This window comes from Saccopteryx bilineata, chromosome 4 (assembly GCF_036850765.1).
Source record: "Saccopteryx bilineata isolate mSacBil1 chromosome 4, mSacBil1_pri_phased_curated, whole genome shotgun sequence".
NCBI lineage: Eukaryota > Metazoa > Chordata > Mammalia > Chiroptera > Emballonuridae > Saccopteryx > Saccopteryx bilineata.
In genome coordinates, this window is record NC_089493.1 from 12,302,371 (window position 1) to 12,320,899 (window position 18,529).

Genomic DNA, 18,529 nt, shown 5'->3' on the forward strand with positions numbered 1-18,529 from the left:
GAGAGAGAGAAAGGGAGAGGGAGAAAGAGAGAAATATCAATTTGTTCTTCCACCTATTTATGCACTCATTGGTTGATTCTTCTATGTGCCCTGACTGGGGATCAAACCTGCAACTTTGGCATATCAGGACGACGCTCTATCCAGGGCCACCAGACCAGGGCCTCTCGGTCTGTTTCTTCATGTGCAAGATGGAGGGTTTCCTATTTCATAGCATCCTTGTGGGAGTCAAAGGAAGAGGTGTGTGGAGTCTAGCACAACCATAAACAGTCAATGACATCACCTTCCCTGTTTTGCATTCTCTCCAAGGAAGACATTGTGATGTAGTTATTTTTGGACAGTGAAAAAATAAACATTTTAATATTAATAGTCAAAATATATTACCACCTATATTAATTTTGTAAAACTTCCCCCAATTTGAAGAATTATCTTTAAAAATAATAGCCCATCTGTGTTTCCAACCCATGGCACAGTGAGGAAATTGATTTTGACTGAAGCCAGGAAGGTCCCATTCCACAAATGATAACCTCTCATGTTTACATTACAATTTACATTTTGTGAAGTTGTTCTGTAATTGTGATTGTGTTTGGTCCTGATGGTGGGAGGTGAGGTAGATGTTGGGATCTCTATTTTGCAACTGAAACATTAAAAACCGTTTAGAAAAGGAAGGGATGATCTTTGGAAGCCAGTGAGGGTCAAGAGCAGTTCCTGCTCAACAAACCGCATTTTCTTTTTTAAAATAGAATTGCTAGGTCAGGAAATCCTATTGATAATGTTCATTTTGATGTTAGCAGGACAGTTGATAAAGTCTCCCACCAAGTGGACAGTTGGGCGTCATCAGGACTAGATGGGGAAATGTAAGCCGAGGAGGAGAAATTGGAGGCACCCCAATTTAGACAATCAGCAATGGCCCCAGAATGTTGAAGAGAGGAAAGTGGATGAGTGCCAACCTGGACAGGGTTTCACTCTAGTACCTGTCCTAGTAAGTTATATATGATAACTGTGATAAAGTCAAAGATGTCACCATCAGCAGATCTGTGGTTGTCAAAACTGGGAATGATAATACCTTAGATAATAAAATTTATGTTGAAAAAGATTTGGAAAATTGGTCAAAAATTTAGTAGGGACACATGCAAAACTTTGTTCTCCGTTAAAAAAAAAATTAGCAGCCCTGGCCGGTTGGCTCAGTGGTAGAGCGTCGGCCTGGTGTGCAGGAGTCCCGGGTTCCATTCCCAGCCAGGGCACAAAGGAGAAGCGCCCATCTGCTTCTCCTCCCCTCCCCCTCTCCTTCCTCTGTCTCTCTCTTCCCCTCCCACAGCCAAGGCTCCATTGGAGCAAAGTTGGCCGGTGCACTGAGGATGGCTCCATGGCCTCTGCCTCAGACGCTAGAATGGCTCTGATTGCGGCAGAGCTACACCCCAGATGGGCAGAGCATCGCCCCCTGGTGGGCATGCCGGGTGGGTTCCGGTGGGGCGCATGTAGGTGTCTTACTGCCTCCCCGTTTCCAGCTTCAGAAAAACACACACACACACACACAAAAAAATTAGCAATTCAAGTGCAGGATGGAGGAGATGGTGTTGAGCAGCTTGTGGACTGTGGACTGTTTCTGTTGGTGCAAGTTCAGCCTGAACCAAGAGGCTGATGCAGCCAGTAGAAGGGGAGGCTGCCCAGGCTGCAGCAGGGTCCCATGACCCACAGAGAACCAGGAGTGATCAGCCTGGAGAAAAGGGTACCCGCTCCTGCAAGAGGAGGGCCTGTTTTCACAAAAAGGAAGCTGGCCATGTAACAGAGAGACAGGCCCATGGCACCGAGGTGAGAATTAGGACCCAGGAAGGGTCCTCCACAAACAGGCAAGTAGACTTGGGTTCAATTCAAGACAATTTTCTAACAATCTGAACTGTTCAACAGGGATTGGGGCCAGTTTTTGTTGTCCCCCCCCTTTTTTTTGAGTGGGCTGTTTTTGTGGTTATTTCCTTGTTCATGGAAGTGGATAATATACTAGCTATTGAAGATGTTTTGGAAATGTTGTGTCAGGGTGGGGATTTGGACAGAGTGACAGTCACCAGGACAACTGACGTTTGATTCCCACAACAACCCTGAGAGGTTAATATTATTTCTATTTTGCAGATGAGGAAACAGATGCTGAGAGGTTAAGCGACTTGCACAAGGTCACCTGGCAGGTAAACTCAGACCCAAGTCATTCACCGCAACCCGTATTCTCTCCCTCTTCTTCCGGCCCTACAGCTTTAAGGTGGAAACAATGTCTGGGGCCCTGAGCAGTGGTGCTTTCAGGATCCTCAGTTTGCTCATGTAGAAACAGATACATTGATTTCCTCTCCTTCCTTATCCTTTAGAAAGATTGATAGCATAAATGAGGTCATGCACTTTGTCGTTTAAAACTCCCCCTACTCTGCCAAATAGTCCTACATATATCGAGTATATTTTTCAATAAATTAACTTCATCTTTTGAATAGGTAATACAGACTCCTGGTACAACATTCAGATTTTCCTCTCAACATCTCTTCCTGAGCCTCCTACCCAGGGTCCTTCCTAGGACACTTTTCTGCTTCTGTTTATATACAAGCAGAACTTGTGCATATATTTTTTCTCAATAGTGCATGCTTTACACACAGGTCTACAGCTTGCTTTTATACTTGTTACTATAGTCAGTTGATTTATATGAAATTTCCAATATTGTGCCATTTTGCCCTATGAACTATATGGGAAATCCTTTGATATTAGCACACAGGGAGCTGCTTCAGTATTTTTAAAAAATAAAGTGTAACATACAGAGAACTTCACAAATCCTAATTGTATACTGCCCTGTAGAACCAGCACCCAAATCAATAATTAAAATATTACCAGCAGCCAGAAGTTCCCTTGGGCCCCTCCCACTCACTACCCTGTTTTGATTTCTATATAAATGGAGTCATTCAATATATACTTAAAATTTTTTAAATTTCATTATTGATTTTAATTTTTTAAAATTTTTACTTATTTTTAAGGAGAGAAGAAGGGAAACATCAATTTGTTTTTCCACTCATTCATTCCTGTATTGGTTGATTCTTTCTTTTTATTGATTGACTTGAGAGAGAAAAAGAGAGAGAGCACACAAGAGAGAAAGAGAAGCGTTCATTTGGTCTTCCACTCAACTGCGCATTCATTGGGGGCTTCCTGTATGTGGCCTGCCCAGGGGTCAAACCTGCAGCCTGTTATTTCTGGACGATGCTCTGACTGAGCTAACTGACTAGGGCTATTGGTTGATTCTTGGATGTGCCCTGACAGGGAATCAAACCCGCCACCTCATCATATTGGGATGACACTCTACCCAACTGAGCTACCCAGCCAGAGCTGATATGTACTCTTTTGTGTCTAACACTTTTTTTTATTGTTTGCATGGTGGTCCATTTTTGGAAGTACCTCACTTTATTTAACTCTATTGTTGCCCAACTGATGGGTGTGAAGGCTGTTTGATTATAAGCTTTGGGAGCAGTGAACAATCTCATAAATATAATGTATTTTAAAAAATTTTTATGATGGGAAATTTCCAACACATACAAAGTAAATGGGATAAATAGACACTCAACTTAGACAACTATCAACAATCTGTCATTGTTGTTAAATGTAGTTTTAGAGTACTGTGGGTGCTAAAAAAAAAAGTAATACTTCTCCCCCACCTTCTAAATTCTTCTAGCTGGGCTAGTAATCAAATTCACAGAGACAGATTAACAGTAGAAAATCAAAATTTTAACACATGCACATAGGAAATTCACACAATCACAAACAACACTGTTTCATGTGAGGTGACATTGGGTGTGTATGATATTTTGAACAAAGGAGAAAAGGGAATGGAGCCTTAGATTTGAAGTGAGAATGGGCAATTTACAGGGAGCTGTGGAAGAGCGGAACGTGTGGCTGGTAAAGTTTTGCTGGCCCACCAGAAACAATCTAGTAAATAGGCCCCTCAGACCCCTTCTCATACACCATACTCAGTTCAAATTCAGCTGCTCAGGCAACATCGTAAGCTCCCTTCCCGAAGTAGGTCTTTCCCTCTGAATCTGTGAGGCAGCAAAGGAGGGGGGAGGGTCAAAGTTTCTTTCTGAGTCTTTTCTTAATTACCAGCTTAAAACTTAATATCCTAAAAAAAAAAATTAATATCCTCAAAGGCAGCTTCAGGGTGGCACAGGGTCGGATCGGTCCCCTTCAGTACAATTACATTCACTAACCAGAAAAACGCCCTTTGAGAAGGCTGAGCTGTAGACTTGGAGTCTCCGCTGTAGAACCATGGGGTTACCTACCCTCTCTGAATGGGGAGAAGAATTCCTACTGCAGGGTTGTGGGGAGGGGTACTGACCTCAGCCACGCCTTCCCAGCTGTAGGTAGCTCTGGCTGGTGGAGGGGCCCAGGGAGGATGCACGCGGGGAGGGAGGTGCTTGGACTGCTGCCAGCCCACTTTGGTCTTTTACAGAACAGTGTCTGGGAAGATTTCATTTGATGAAAAGGGTTCCAATGCTTTAAAAAAGAAGGAAAAGATGGAAACCACCGATATAATGACTATAAAGGACTCATCCTAGTGATTTTAGGATATCATCCTGATTGTCCTTTTGTCTTTTCAAATCACCTTTTCTGTTGTTTAAATTACTTTCCAGTCAAGGGGACACTTTTTTTTCTAATAAAAAATTTTTTTTCGAGCTTTGTGCGAACATAATTGACATATAACATTGTGTAAGTTAAAGCTGCGCAACGTGTTGATGTGATACATGGACACTTTTTAATGAAAGCAAGACCGTGCCCGCGGGAATCGCGCGCGGAGGGCGGGGCGGGGCGCGTGTCCCAGAGAAGGTTTGCATTGCACAAGCTGATGTCTTGAGTTAGCGGCAGCCAGATCCCGTCCTCCTCCACCCCTTCTGGAAAATCGTGAGTTCCTGTCGCTTACCCCAAGCCTCTGCTTCATTGGTTCTGGTTTCCCAATAAATCATAAGATTCTAGTCCCTGTCGCGGTGTTGGCCATGAGTTCAAGTTATTGGGAAGGCGTGTTTTCAGGCGTGTCCCCAAGCCAGAGGGTGCTGGGGTGCTGGATCCCCTCCCCCGCCTCGGCCACGACCGCCCAGCCCGGGGATATCCTCCCTGGGTGGGAAGTAAAGGGTCAAGAGGCCCTCCCAGCCCCCCGCCCCCCGCTCTCCGCACTTGCCCGCCAATCGCCTCCAGCGGAGATGCTGGGAGCCCGAGTGCGGCTGCTCGCCCCGGGGAAAGGGCTCTCCTCCCAGCGCTGAGCACTGGGTCCTGGCAGACGCCCCAAGATTGTTGTGAGCGCTGTAATCTGAACCAGCTGTGTCCAGACTGAGGCCCCATTTGCATTGTTTAACATACTTAGAAAATGAAGTGTTCATTTTTAACATTCCTCCTCCAATTGGTTTAATGCTGAATTACTGAAGAGGGCTAAGCAAAACCAGGTGCTTTCACTGTCGGCTCTCCAGTGGCTCGGAGGACCCAGGCTCTCCCCTTGTCCTCTCCACGACTCGCTGCCCCCCCCCCCCCCGGAATAAAATATCAGCGAGCCCCGCGGGCCCAGAAGAGGCCGAAGTTCAGGAACTGCTCCGAGGGTCCCGCACTGCGAGCTCTTTTTCTTCCCCCTTTTTGCTTCTCCGGCTCAACGCATCTTGGACATGCCAGGATTTAAAAGGTAGGTTCTCTCCTCCGGACCGTCTCCTCCAGGATCTGGAAACCTTCCTGAAAACCTGATGGGTGGAAAATGGCTATGGACTGATTTAGGCGGTGTCAGGATATTGGAAAAGGCATTAGCTAGTGATGCAATGATATTGTTAATTATAAAAAGCTGCGCCTCTGTGATTTTCATCTTCTTTTGGGAGTGGGTATTTTATAATACAGTTTCAGAGTCAGCATCCGCGAGAGGTCTGCAAAAACCTCAGAGCTTGATTCCTCTTTCTTTTTTGGAAAGGGCAGAAAAATCAGTGTGCCGTTTTTCCAGAAATTTATGTATTTTTTAAATTCAGGAGACCGATTATGGGTCACTGGCAATTATTTTGCGGCATGGGCTGTTGGACAAGCGAAGGGGCAAACTGCACATCCTGGGGCCGAATTGCCCTCTATGTGGCATTCAGGAAGGGCATGCGACCCAGAGGCTCATGCTAATGAAAAGTGGGGACCGCAGACAGGACTGCATGTAAGCAAACATTGGGCTATTCTTCACGAAAATTGCAATTCCATTCAAGGAATCCTTAAACTTTAAAGCACTCTATCTAGCTTATGTCTGCATAGTCTTTATTGAGCAAACTCTTGAAAATGTAGCTGCTTTAGACAGATTGTGTGTGTGTGTGTGTGTCTGTGTGTGTGTGCACGCGTACGTGCATGCGTGTGTTTGTGTTCACATGCATATGCAAAAAACTAAGCTGTAATAATGTCATTCTGGATTAGGGACATACTGCCCTGGTACTCTGTTGGTCTCTCTGGGTTTTCTCACAGTTTCAGATGGTGCACAAAGTGGGTGGACCCACCAGTTTTCCAGAGTTCCAGGGACCAGTGATGAGCATTAGAGATATCCCCGATATTCCTATAGTTAATTTATTTTTGTCATTTTCTAGAGTTGTTCATCACAAGGTGCAACTGTTTGTGACATATGAAAGCAGCATGCTTTAGGTGTTATTTCATTTTTTTTGGAAAACCCTCTCAATCAGTCTGGAGCTTACCTGGCCCCTAAGGACCCAGCCATGGCTCTTTCTGGAGGCTGGGCATGAGGCTGGACCTCTCAGAGGAGACCGCCTTGGGACTGCCCTGTAGCCGGAGGGAACAGGCTGTTGGGAGCAGGAGGAGAAATGGGGTTAGCATGCCTTTTCCACTAGCTCTTGAAGTCCACTGCATTCAGGCAACCCGTTCTGTCTCCAACATAAACGAGACAGGGTTTTATAACCAACTGAAAGGAAACTTCATGTGAAGAAACAGGAAAACATTGAAATTCATAATATACAGCCTGGAAAATAAATTTGTTATTGTTCTTTCATTCCTTCCAGATATAAATCTGGCTGTCGCAAATATCAAAAAGCCCTGGGATTTGGCTCTGCACTTTATAAGGTCAGAGCTGTCTCCAGCGTTTTTAGAACCTGGCTCATGCGGGCACTTGGATGAAATGAAAACTTGTGGATGCTCAGGGTCTTTATTCTTTGGATTTCAGACTAGATGAAGGAATTGGGCTTGCATCTTCTAGTGTCACATCCGGTTTCTGTTTCTCTGGATGTCACCTTAATTTTGTCTCCCCTTCCCAAGTGTCCAAAACTGTTGATTCAGATGAACCTTGTATTATTGAACACTTTTTATGAAGGGAAGGATTATAAAGTAGAGGTGTATATGAATAGGAGCAGGGCACTGAATCCAACCAGGTCCCAGGTCCCACTGCTGTGCTGAAGAAGCTGTCAAGATCACCTCCTCCAGGAAGCCTTCCCTGATGTTCCTTTTCCTAACTCAGAGCCTGGCTCTCATAACACTCAGTGGGTATTTCTGTCAGTCTCCAAAATGTATAGACATTATTGATTCATGTGGCTCTCCAACCAGCTACCTAGGGCAGTGTTTGGGTCCTAATTTTGTAGCTCTTCTGCCTAGGGTCCACACCTGCAGCTAATAGCTGCTCAGATAAATCCCTGTTAAATTGAATAATAATAGCACCAAATAAAGCTCAATATTTGCATAGATTTTTGTATTTTTTTTTTGCCATCTTAGCCATTTTTATGTGTACAGTTCAGTAGTGTTAAGTACATTCACATTGTTTTGCAACCAACCTCCAGAACTCTTTTCACCCTGCACAACTGAAACACTATTCCCATTGAACAACTCCCCATTCTCTCCTTCCTCCACCCCCTGGCAACCACCACGCTCCTTTCTGTCTCTATGATTTTGATTGCTATGGGCACCTCATATAAGTGAAATCATACAGTATTTATCTTTTTGTGACTGGCTTATTTCACTTAGCATGATGTCTTTAGGGCTCATCCAATCTATAGCATATGTCAGAATTTTATTCCTTCTTAAGGCCGAGTAATATTTCATTATATGTAGATTCCACATTTTGTGTATCTGTTCATCCATAGATGAATGAAAGGTTGCTTCCACCTTTTGGCTATTGTGAATAATGCCGCTATGAACAGGGGGTGAACAAATAACTTCTTTGGAGACCCTGTTTTTAATTCTTTTGGGTATATATGCCCAGAAGTGGAATTGCTGGATCATATGGTAATTATTTTTCTGTTTCCCACCATGGCTGCACCATTTTACATTCACTCCAACAGAGCTCAAGGGTTCTGATTTTTCCACATCCTCATTAGCAGTTGTTGTTTTTGGCTTTTTTTGGTTATAGCTGTCCTGGTGGGTGTAAGGCAGCATTGATACTGTATCTTTAAAGCATGTTGGCAGCTGTGATTTTATTGGAAAGAAGCTTGTGGTGTTGAAGGACAAGAATCTCGGGCTCAGAGAGGTTGGGTGGCTTGTGCATGTCACAGCCGGCCTGACCCTCGATGTCACAACTCCCCCTAAGTCTTCCGGCTGTGCTTCTTCTCCTGTGGCCCAGGTTCCCTGGTCCCCTTACCCCCACAGCCAGTGTGATGCATGCTTTGGGATTAGGTGACTTGCCCCTGACACCTTCCTTTCATCGAACCCAAGTACTTCACATTTGTATTTTGCTTTCCTTTCATTGTGTGAGGGCATAATGACTCCTTCACTCTGTTATCATGTCAGAATCAAGGTGTTTGAAACCCTGACCCATCTCCCCGTGTAGGGAGTGAGATTAGAGCGACTGGCCAATACCTTGTTAATACCAGATGTGTTCTTTGAAGTAGCAAACCCCTTTATTTAAAAAATGCCATCTAACACGTTATCCCAACCTAGGAAACCAGCAGCAGAGAGCCGGTTCTGTATGGGATGCTTGGGGCATGTGGGGTCTCCCTTGGTTTCTCCAGAGTCCCCCTCCCACCATGGAAGTACAAGGTGACATGGCCATTGTAAATGCCCACAGCATGAGCTCTGTGTCCACCCCCGGACCAGGATCTGGAAGTCTCCTGGGCACTCATACCGACTTTCTCTCTCTGCAGGATCCTCACTGTCACCATTCTGGCGTTCTGTATTCCGAGTCCTGGGAATGCACAGGTGAGGTTTTAATTTTGTTAATTCTCAATAAGTGTGTTAAAAGTCAGGCTGCCGAGGCACGCGTTTTAGAAGCTTAGGACTGGTGAGAGCAGCTTGGCAGTGTACCTAAATCGAGTTCTTCCTGATACAGAGATTAAAGCTGGGGTCAGGAAGGCTGAAGCTTGACCCAGGTGATACCGTTCACAAGTGGCAGGGCTGAGACCTCATCCAAGATTCTTTTCTTTTTCTTTTTCCTTTTTTTTTTTTTTTTTTTTTGTGTGTGTGTGTGTGTGACAGAGACAGGGACAGACAGAGAGAGGGACAGATAGGGATAGACAGGAAGAGAGAGAAATGAGAAGCATCAGTTCTTTGTTGCGACCTTGACATTAGTTCATTGATTGCTTTCTCATATGTGCCTTGACCGCAGACCTTCAGCAGACCGAGTAACCCCTTGCTTGAGCCAGCGACCTTGGGCTCAAGCTGGTGAGCTTTTGCTCAAACCAGATGAGCCCGTGCTCAAGCTGGCGACCTCAGGTTCTCGAACCTGGGTCCGCATCCAGTCCGATGCTCTATCCACTGCGCCACCGCCTGGTCAGGCTCAATCCAAGATTCTTATAATCAGATCATACTCCCTCATTTGTGTCCCTTTGGGGGGTGTCCTGACTTCTCTTAAATGTTAAATCAAATGTGCTCTAGTGCTTCTGGGCAGTGGTGCCCCTGTAAGCCTGCACGTGGCATTCATTGGCAAGAAGGGCTGGAACCCAGCCCTCCTCGTCTCCTGAGCTTCAAGGCACAACCTCCTGGCTCATCTGCTCTGCTTCTTCTGCTCCGAGGCTCTGAGACTCCTGAACCTGCTCCCAGGAGTTCAGGCTCAATCCTTGTCTCCACAAGCCAACCCACAGCTCAGCGGGACGGAACAGAAGCCTTACTCCTATAAAACGGGAGGCCCAACGCCTTTCCGAAAGGCCCCTGACTGCCGACGCCCATGACGTTTTCCTAAGCACATCAACTTGCACTGCGGGTTGTACATGAAGCCTACAGCCCTCAGGGCTGTTGGAGATCTACATCTGGAAGGGTCTTTGTGTAATTGTCTTGCCGAGGTTGAAATGGAGGAATTTCCCCAATTCTTCTCTTAGGAAACTCACTGCACCTAAATGAATAGCTTCTGTTTTAAGTACAGACCTCAGAATTAGGTAGAGGGTTTTATAGGGTTCAAAGACCTCATGCTGGGTACTGAGAAGGTAAGGTTAAATAGCACCCAAAGAGAGTGATTGCCCCTAAAAGTAGTCCTGTCCATTCCCAGAAAGGGCTGAGCCAGGACATGCCTTATCAGTGAGATCAGGTGTGAACACGACTGCACCTCGTAACCCCGGGATGACGAACCTATGACACTCATGTCAGCACTGACACGTGTAGCCATTTTCAATGACATGCGGCCGCATGCGGCCACATACAAGAGAAGTATGGGGCCACATGCCGAGAAGGACATTTCATCCTCAGCTCCTGCACGGCCAGGTGCGGTAGCCGAGGATAAAACATTTGCTGTAGTGTAGACACTCTGTGCCGGAGGTCTGTAGGCCAAAACAACAGAACTCCGGCACAGAGCGGCTAGTTCTGGGACTTCCAGTTAGGCCGTTAGGGGATCTTTGACCTCACTTCCAGCCAGCGGAGAAGGGAGCAGGGGAATGCCGTGGGGGACGCATCTCTAGGGGCCCTGTGATCGCCATTACCAGCAACCACATAACCATAGCAACCATCATCCAATCTACTGTTTTGGGGTGTTGTGGATTTCTAATTGACCATCATTACTGAGATAAGTGAGGGGGAGGCTGGGAGAGGCGAGGGCCTGTGCTATGGGTGCTGTTTCCCACCATTAGAAATAGCGGCAACCATCTTAATTTACATAAGATGCAACTTTCAGAATTTCAAGACAGCATCTGGGCTCACGTGTTTGTTGACTTGAGGTCAAAGCTTGAGAATCTGGAAAGGTGCCGCTTGGAGAATCAAGAGGAGTGCCACTATGAACAGGAAATTTGGAGTGCCTGGAACCGATTACCAGATACTTTTAGCACTCTGAAAAATATAGCAATGACTTTACTCACAATTTTTCCCTCTATGTACTTTTGTGAGACCTTATTCTCAGCGTTAAATAATATCAAAACCAACAAAAGAAACAGATTGACAGATGAAGTTAGTAGCACTTGCTTGGGCTTGAAGTGTACAAAATACCAACCTTCAATTGAAGATTTAGCCAATGAAATTCAGCAACAAAAAGTCACTAATAGGCAGGTTAGTTAAAGAATTCCCCCTCCCCCTCACTTATCTTAGTTCACGGCACCCCACACAAGTTAAATAATATCAAGACCAACAAAAGAAATTGACTGACAGATGAACAAAGAAGTCACTAAGCAGGTAAGTTAAATAATTAGGTTTTGTTTTATTAAATACAGTTATATATTACACTTATACATTTTTGTTATTTAAACTATAAATATCGTGAAATTATGGTTTTTTTCTTGAACTGACACACCACTCGAGTTATCCTCAGTTTTTTGGCGAATTTTGACACACCAAGCTCAAAAGATTGCCCATCACTGTCGTAACTAGAGCATGAAAAAGCCCTGTAACCATCTGATAAAATGGTGCTGGTGCTTCAAAAGTAATGCCAGGTGTAAAGTTATTGTACAAATAAAAAGGACACATAGATGTTATAATACAGGTGTTAGTGTTATGGATGCTTTTTTTCTTCTTTATTTCCTGAACTTTCTGTGATGCATTACAATGCTTTTATAATTAAACAAATATAAGCAAGTAAAATGACCTCGTCTCCTCCTTTCCTCTCCTTCTCTGCAGCAGCAATGCACTAACGGGTTCGACCTGGACCGCCAGTCAGGACAGTGTATAGGTAAGAGGCCCCTGAAGATCCTTCGCTGGGGGGGGACGCTCGGTGACGGCCCAGTTGCAGGGATGTTTCTTCCTTCGCTGTTGTTCAATATTGTCAAATCTGTATTAACCTTGCCGTGGGAGAAAACATTGCCACGGAGTGGTTGAGCTTAATGACATCCTTTTATCCATCACCTTTGTGCCCATCACCTTAACCAGGGGGCAAGGATGAGTAAGACTTGAGCCCTATCCACAAGGACCTCTCCAGCTCTACTGGTTTCCTGTGGCTGCCATAATCAAGTGCCACCAACCTAGTGGCTTTTTATTATCTCACTGGTCTGGAGGTCAGAAGTTCAATGGAGGTCTACCAGGCTAATGTCAAGGTCCCGGCAAGATTTTGTTCCTTTCTGGAGGCTCTAGGCCAGTGGCAGTCAACCTGGTCCCTACCGCCCACTATTGGGCGTTCCAGCTTTCATGGTGGGCGGTAGCGGAGCAACCAAAGTATAAATAAAAAGATAGATTTAACTGTAGTAAGTTGTTTTATAAAGATTTATTCTGCCAAACTTAGCAAAAATCCGACATAAAGTATTTGGTAAGTAATTATTATTATACGCTTTAACTTGCTGTAACTCTGCTTTATAAATTTTATAAAGTACAGTTACTTCCCTACTTTATAAGTCACCATTACTGTGGAACCAGTGGGCAGTTAAAAAATTTTACTACTAACAGAGATACAAAAGTGGGCAGTAGGTATAAAAAGGTTGACTATCCCTGCACTTGGCAAGAATCCATGTTTTTGCTCATGTGTGTTGTTAGCAGAATTGAGTCTTTCTTTTTTTTGAATTGAGATATAATCGACATAACATTTTGTAAGTTTAAAGTGTTCACCATATTGATTTGAGATACTTATGACTTGCAGTACGATTACCACTGTAGCATTTGCCAACACCTCCATCACATCACTCCCACTTTTTTTTGCGGAGAGAACATTTATGACCTACTCTCTTAGCAGGTGTCAAGTATATGGTACAGGATTGATAACTGTACTGACGGTGCCGTGCGTTAGGTCCCCAGACTCACTCGGCTGTAACTGAAAGTGGGTGCCTCTCTACCAGCCTCGCCCTATCTCCTCCAGCCCCCAGCCTCGCCCTATCTCCTCCAGCCCCCAGCCTCGCCCTATCTCCTCCAGCCCCCAGCCTCGCCCTATCTCCTCCAGCCCCCAGCCTCGCCCTATCTCCTCCAGCCCCCAGCCCCTGGCAGCCACCATTCTACCTCCTTTTTTATGTTTGGCTTTTTTAGATTCCATGTATAAGTGAGCTTATACAGTATCTGTTGTTCTCTGTCTGACTTATCTCACTTAGCATGATGCCTCCAAGATCCACTTGTGTGGTTGCCAATGGCGGGATTCCCTCTTTGTTGTGACTGAATAATATTCCAACATATCTTTATTCATTCATCCACAGAGGTTGTTTCTATACCTCGACTATTGTGAAGAATGCTGTAGTGAACATGAGTGTTTAGATATCCCTTTGAGATCCTGTTTCTATTTCCTTTGGATATATACCCAGAAGTAGACCTGCTAGATCATATGGTAGTTCTATTATTAAAAAAAAAATTTTTTTTTAATCAAGTGATAGGCAGGAAGGTGGAGAGAGAAACTCCCACATGTGCCCTGACCGGGATCTACCCAGCAACCCCCGTCTGGGGCTAATGTTCTGCCCATCTGGGGCCCCTGCTCCATTGCTTGGCAACTGAGCCTATTTTATTTTAGTGCCTGAGGTAAGGTCATCGAGCCATCCTCAGCGCCCGGGGCCAACTTGCTCATTCAAACCATGGCTGTAGGAGGGGAAGAGAGGAGAAGGAGGGGTAGAGAAGCAGATGGTCACTTCTCCTGTGTGCCCTGACCAGCAATTCAGCCCAGGACTTCCACATGCCAGGCTGACACTCTACCACTGAGCCAACCAGCCACATCCTCTATTTTTAAATTTTTGAGGAACTTCCTTACTGCTTTCTGTAGTGACTACACCACTTTACATTCCCACAGAATTCAGTTCCTTGTGGCTGTAGGACTGAGGCGCCTGTTTCCTTGTTGGCTGTTAGCTGATAACCTTTTCCAGTTTCTGGCTGCCTCCCTCTTCCTCAGCTCATGGTCCCCTCCTCCATCTTCAAACCAGCAGTGCGTTAAATGCTTTTATATGCTTCGAATCTCTCATTTTTTCATAGTCACATCTCTGATCAACTCTTCTGCCTCTTCTACTTTTTTTTTTTTTTTTTGTATTTTTCTGAAACTGGAAACAGGGAGAGACAGTCAGACAGACTCCCGCATGCACCCGACCAGGGTCCACCCGGCACGCCCACCATGGGGCTACCCTTTGCCCACCAGGGGGCGATGCTCTGCCCATCCTGGGTGTCGCCATGTTGCGACCAGAGCCACTCTAGCGCCTGAGGCAGAGGCCACAGAGCCATCCCCAGCGCCCGGGCCATCTTTGCTCCAATGGAGCCTTGGCTGCGGGAGGGGAAGAGAGACAGAGAGGAAGGTGCGGCGGAGGGGTGGAGAAGCAAATGGGCGCTTCTCCTGTGTGCCCTGGCCAGGAATCAAACCAGGGTCCTCCGCACGCTAGGCCGACGCTCTTATCGCTGAGCCAACCGGCCAGGGCACCTCTTCTACTTTTAAGGACATCTGTGATTACACTGGGCCCACCCCGATAACCCCCCCATCTCTTGGTCAATTGATTAGCTACTTTAATTCCATCTGCTGGCTAATTCCCTTTTGTCTGGTAACCTAACCATAGGTTCCCAGGATTAGGACAGACATTGTGGTGGCTGTTCTCCTAGCGCACCATCTAGTGGGCGAGGTACACCTAGATGGAGTGAACTCCACCGGGTGGAATAAAGCTGTCACCAAGTTGAGGTGGTAGCAATGGACCCTGAAAAAGGAGGAGAGTGATACCTTCTGTCTGGGGTCAATAAAGAAAGCCTTCATGGAGGTCACATTTGAGTTGGATCTATGTATCCATCTGTCTATCTAGATATATCGAATTCAGTATATATCCAATTATGTATGTGTGTGTATATGAGATTACATATGAGAAGAATGAACAGGATCCTGAGACGTGGCATTCCAGGTGGCGGGTACAGGGGTCGAAAGAAGAACATTCAGGGTGCAGTATAGAGTGGCGTGTTGTGGACGGAGCACGGGACATATAAAGAGAATGAGAAAACACCATTGCCCCCCACCTCAGATATATATTTAGCTTTTTAATTATATTTGATTTAGGCCAAATCATATATGTCTTTCTTGAGTTCACATCAGCTCAGAGAACCAGAGGAGAGGTAGATGTTTTCAGAAAATAACAAGCGGTGAGGAATAAAACCCGGCCGTGGAGAATCTAGGCTTGCACTCTGACTTCAAGTGGAGGGGTGAGGGTGTGCCAGGGGACGCAGAGAGGGGCAGCGGCCATCTCTTCCAGCCTGCCGGGCATCTGGATGATTTCAGACTGCCAGCTCCTGAACGGGCGTTCAGGGTTCCAACTTTCCCTTTCCCGAGGTGGGAGCTGGCAGGAGCTCCTCAGGTGGGACGGCTGCGTGAGCTGTCGCGATTCAGCGATCTCTGCCCTGGCCCCCTGGCCCACGTGGAGCGGCTCCCAGGCTGGTAGAGGGCCCCGCCTGCAGGGCAGGTCCGCTGCCCACGCCGGAGCCAGAGTTCAGGCCTCCCCTGTGCCGCGCAGCAGGCTGGTGGTTCTCTAGTCTAGTGCACCTGCCTCCCCTTCCAGACACAGCCCGCAGAGCACCAGCCTGGCTGAAAGCGGGCGCTGTTGGCTGGCACGGTGTGAGCTGATGTTCCAGTGAGGCTCCACTTTCTTAAGTAACTGTTGTAGCTCTCGGCCAAGCCTCGTCCTCCCTGAAGCCAGGGACTCTTTCTCCCCCGCCCAGCTGTTATTTGGGGTAGAAATGGGAACAATTCTGAAGTCTATTCTAGTGTTTTCCGAGTATCCTATGGGCACACAAGGGTATCTGAAATGCCATATTTATTTTAATAGTTATATGTTATTTTTACTGTTACCTTCCATTTATGCTAGTTGATAGTGTTTTAATTTGTTCTAGTCATGTACAGTTTTAAAAAGTACATTTACTTGAGTTTCAAATGTGGGTTCATTTGTTAAAAATAAAAGTATTAAGCATGTGATAATGCCAGTTTTTGTGGATAAGGCCAAGACTGTGCTGGTCGTATGTGATGGCTAATGTTCGGGTGACCCTGGTCAATTTGATTCAACTCAGCTGCCGTCTGGGAGTCCCTGCCTGCGATGAGCCTGGCTCTGTTCGGGGACAGGTGCTGGTGAAGCGTGTTTTGGGCGTCCTTCATGGCTCTCTTGGCACAGAGCTCTGCTGAAATCAGCCCCATGCACAGTGTGGCGAGGGGGCCACTGATGCTTGTCCTTCTGTGGCCTTCCAGATGTCGATGAATGCCGGACCATCCCTGAGGCCTGCCGAGGAGACATGATGTGCGTTAACCAAAACGGCGGGTATCTGTGCATCCCCCGGACGAACCCGGTGTATCGAGGGCCCTACTCGAACCCCTACTCGAACTCCTACTCAGGTCCATACCCGGCAGCTGCCCCGCCGCTATCGGCTCCGAACTACCCCACAATTTCGAGGCCTCTCATCTGCCGCTTTGGATTCCAGATGGATGAAGGCAACCAGTGTGTGGGTGAGTAGCCCAGCGCCCGAGCTTCCTGTCCGCTGTGCTGTGGTGGAAGCCATGTCCCCAGCCCAGCTGGCCCACCCAGGGGCGCTAGGCTGCCCTTCAATGCGCCGGAGAAACAATGACTTACTTTCTACATAGCTCTTTCCCATTTAAGCAGCCTGTGTCTCTGGGGACCCTCCCACCTAAGGAGTTGTTTAGGTTGCTGTGTCATTGACAGTTCTCCAGAAAGCTGATTTGTTTTCCTTTATTTTCATATCTATCTATCTATCATCTATCTGACATCTATCCATCCATCTATCTTTTGATCCTATCTATTTATCATCTATTTGAAGACCACGATAATATTTTCTCTATTCAATAACAAATGACTTAGTAAGTGAATCCCAGAATGAGATCTAGAAAGGACCAACGCTTTCTTTTATACATCCCTCCTCACCCTTGAATGGAATGTATGCTCCTGAAATAAAAGAAGCCTTGAGGACCCAGATCAACTATTCTGGGGAAAAAAGGGGGTTCTCTAAGTGGAGACCAGTGCCCTACTGGCCAGAAGGAGCCTCGCGGGTGGGAGCTCATAGCAAGAGTAGGTCTCTGGGATGAAGAAGGTGACCGTGAGGTCCCAAAAGAGTTGCGTGTGTGACAGGTGCCTAGTGAGCACTGGTGTCCTGTTGGCCAGAGCGGCCTCGGGGGAGGGTTACCTGGAATCTTCCCTGGTCACTTGGCTGTGATCAGACCAAAACCTTTGTAACTGTCTCCAGCTTTGGGAGATGGTCCGGAGTGATGATAAGTCCAATTTTTTTTGATCATGTACCTTATCTACAAAATCTTTTTGTACCCTGACTCCCATTATATGCATGTTTATAAATTACATACATATCTGGTTATGCTAATATAGCTTGAAGAGTATAAAGCCTCCATAAGAAATAGAAAAGTTAAAGGATATGACAAAAATGAATGTGAATTGAGGTTCTAATATTTTCTTTTCTTTTTTTTTTTTAATATTAATATTTTTTTATTAAATTTAATGCAGTGACATTGATAAATCAGGGTACATATGTTGAGAGAAAATATCTCTAGATTATTTTGACATTTGATTGTGCTGTATACCCCTCCCGCAAAGTTAAATTGTCTTCTGTCACCTTCTATCTGGTTTTCTTTGTGCCCCTCCCCTCCCCTAACCCCTCTCTCCTTCTTCACCCCCTCCCCCCTCCCAATATTTTCTTTCTTTACTCCAAAAGTTTAGGAGAACCTCAGTCTGCTTAGTGAGATGTTCACTGGTCCCAGTTCAGGGCTCTGGAGTGTTGAGCTGTAACCAACTGTTAGCGATTGTGTGGTTATTTGTAATGTCTTTTATATGTTCATGCAAGTAATTGCATTTATATTTGAATATATGCAAATAGCATGCAAATGTGTGTCCTTCAGAGCTACCAGTCTCAAAGGGTAGGGGGAGGGGGGGAGAGAGGACTAGAGCTGGCGGCCTCTCTGAATGTCGATGTCTGTGCCAAGGGAAAGGATGTGGGATCCAGTCAAGCCTTGGGCTGAGCCTCGGTGGACAAGATCGGAACACGCTTCCTATAGCAAGCAGCAGAACCGTAGGCGTAACTGGAAGAGACTTTCCCACCTTAACTTTGGTGTCTTCATTTTGTAGAACAGGGCACGTGGACTCCAGTGAGTCAGACGCGTGCCGAGGTCGGACGGGAGTCCTGCTCTCCCGACAGCCAGTCTGCACTCTCCTAGCTCAGCCACGCGGCCGCTTGTGTCCAGAGAAAGAAATGATCTCCAAAGCAAGTGCAGAGAAAGCGAGGTCAGGGTGGTGCA

The 18,529-nt window shown here is 46.1% G+C and overlaps 1 protein-coding gene across 2 annotated transcripts in view; it reads left to right on the forward strand.

Moving 5' to 3' along the window:
* Positions 1-5,126: 5,126 nt before the first annotated feature.
* FBLN5 (fibulin 5) overlaps positions 5,127-18,529 on the forward strand; it is a 78,864-nt gene continuing 65,461 nt past the window's right edge. Inside the window, exons 1-4 of one of the 2 annotated variants that reach the window (XM_066276183.1) lie at positions 5,127-5,680; positions 9,093-9,147; positions 11,983-12,031; positions 16,463-16,717. In XM_066276183.1, coding sequence (XP_066132280.1) covers positions 5,664-5,680; positions 9,093-9,147; positions 11,983-12,031; positions 16,463-16,717 — 376 coding nt within the window. In that variant the 5' untranslated portion in view covers positions 5,127-5,663. Of the gene's footprint in view, positions 5,681-9,092; positions 9,148-11,979; positions 12,032-16,462; positions 16,718-18,529 lie in introns of both variants that reach the window. The other variant, XM_066276182.1, reaches the window with a different exon arrangement.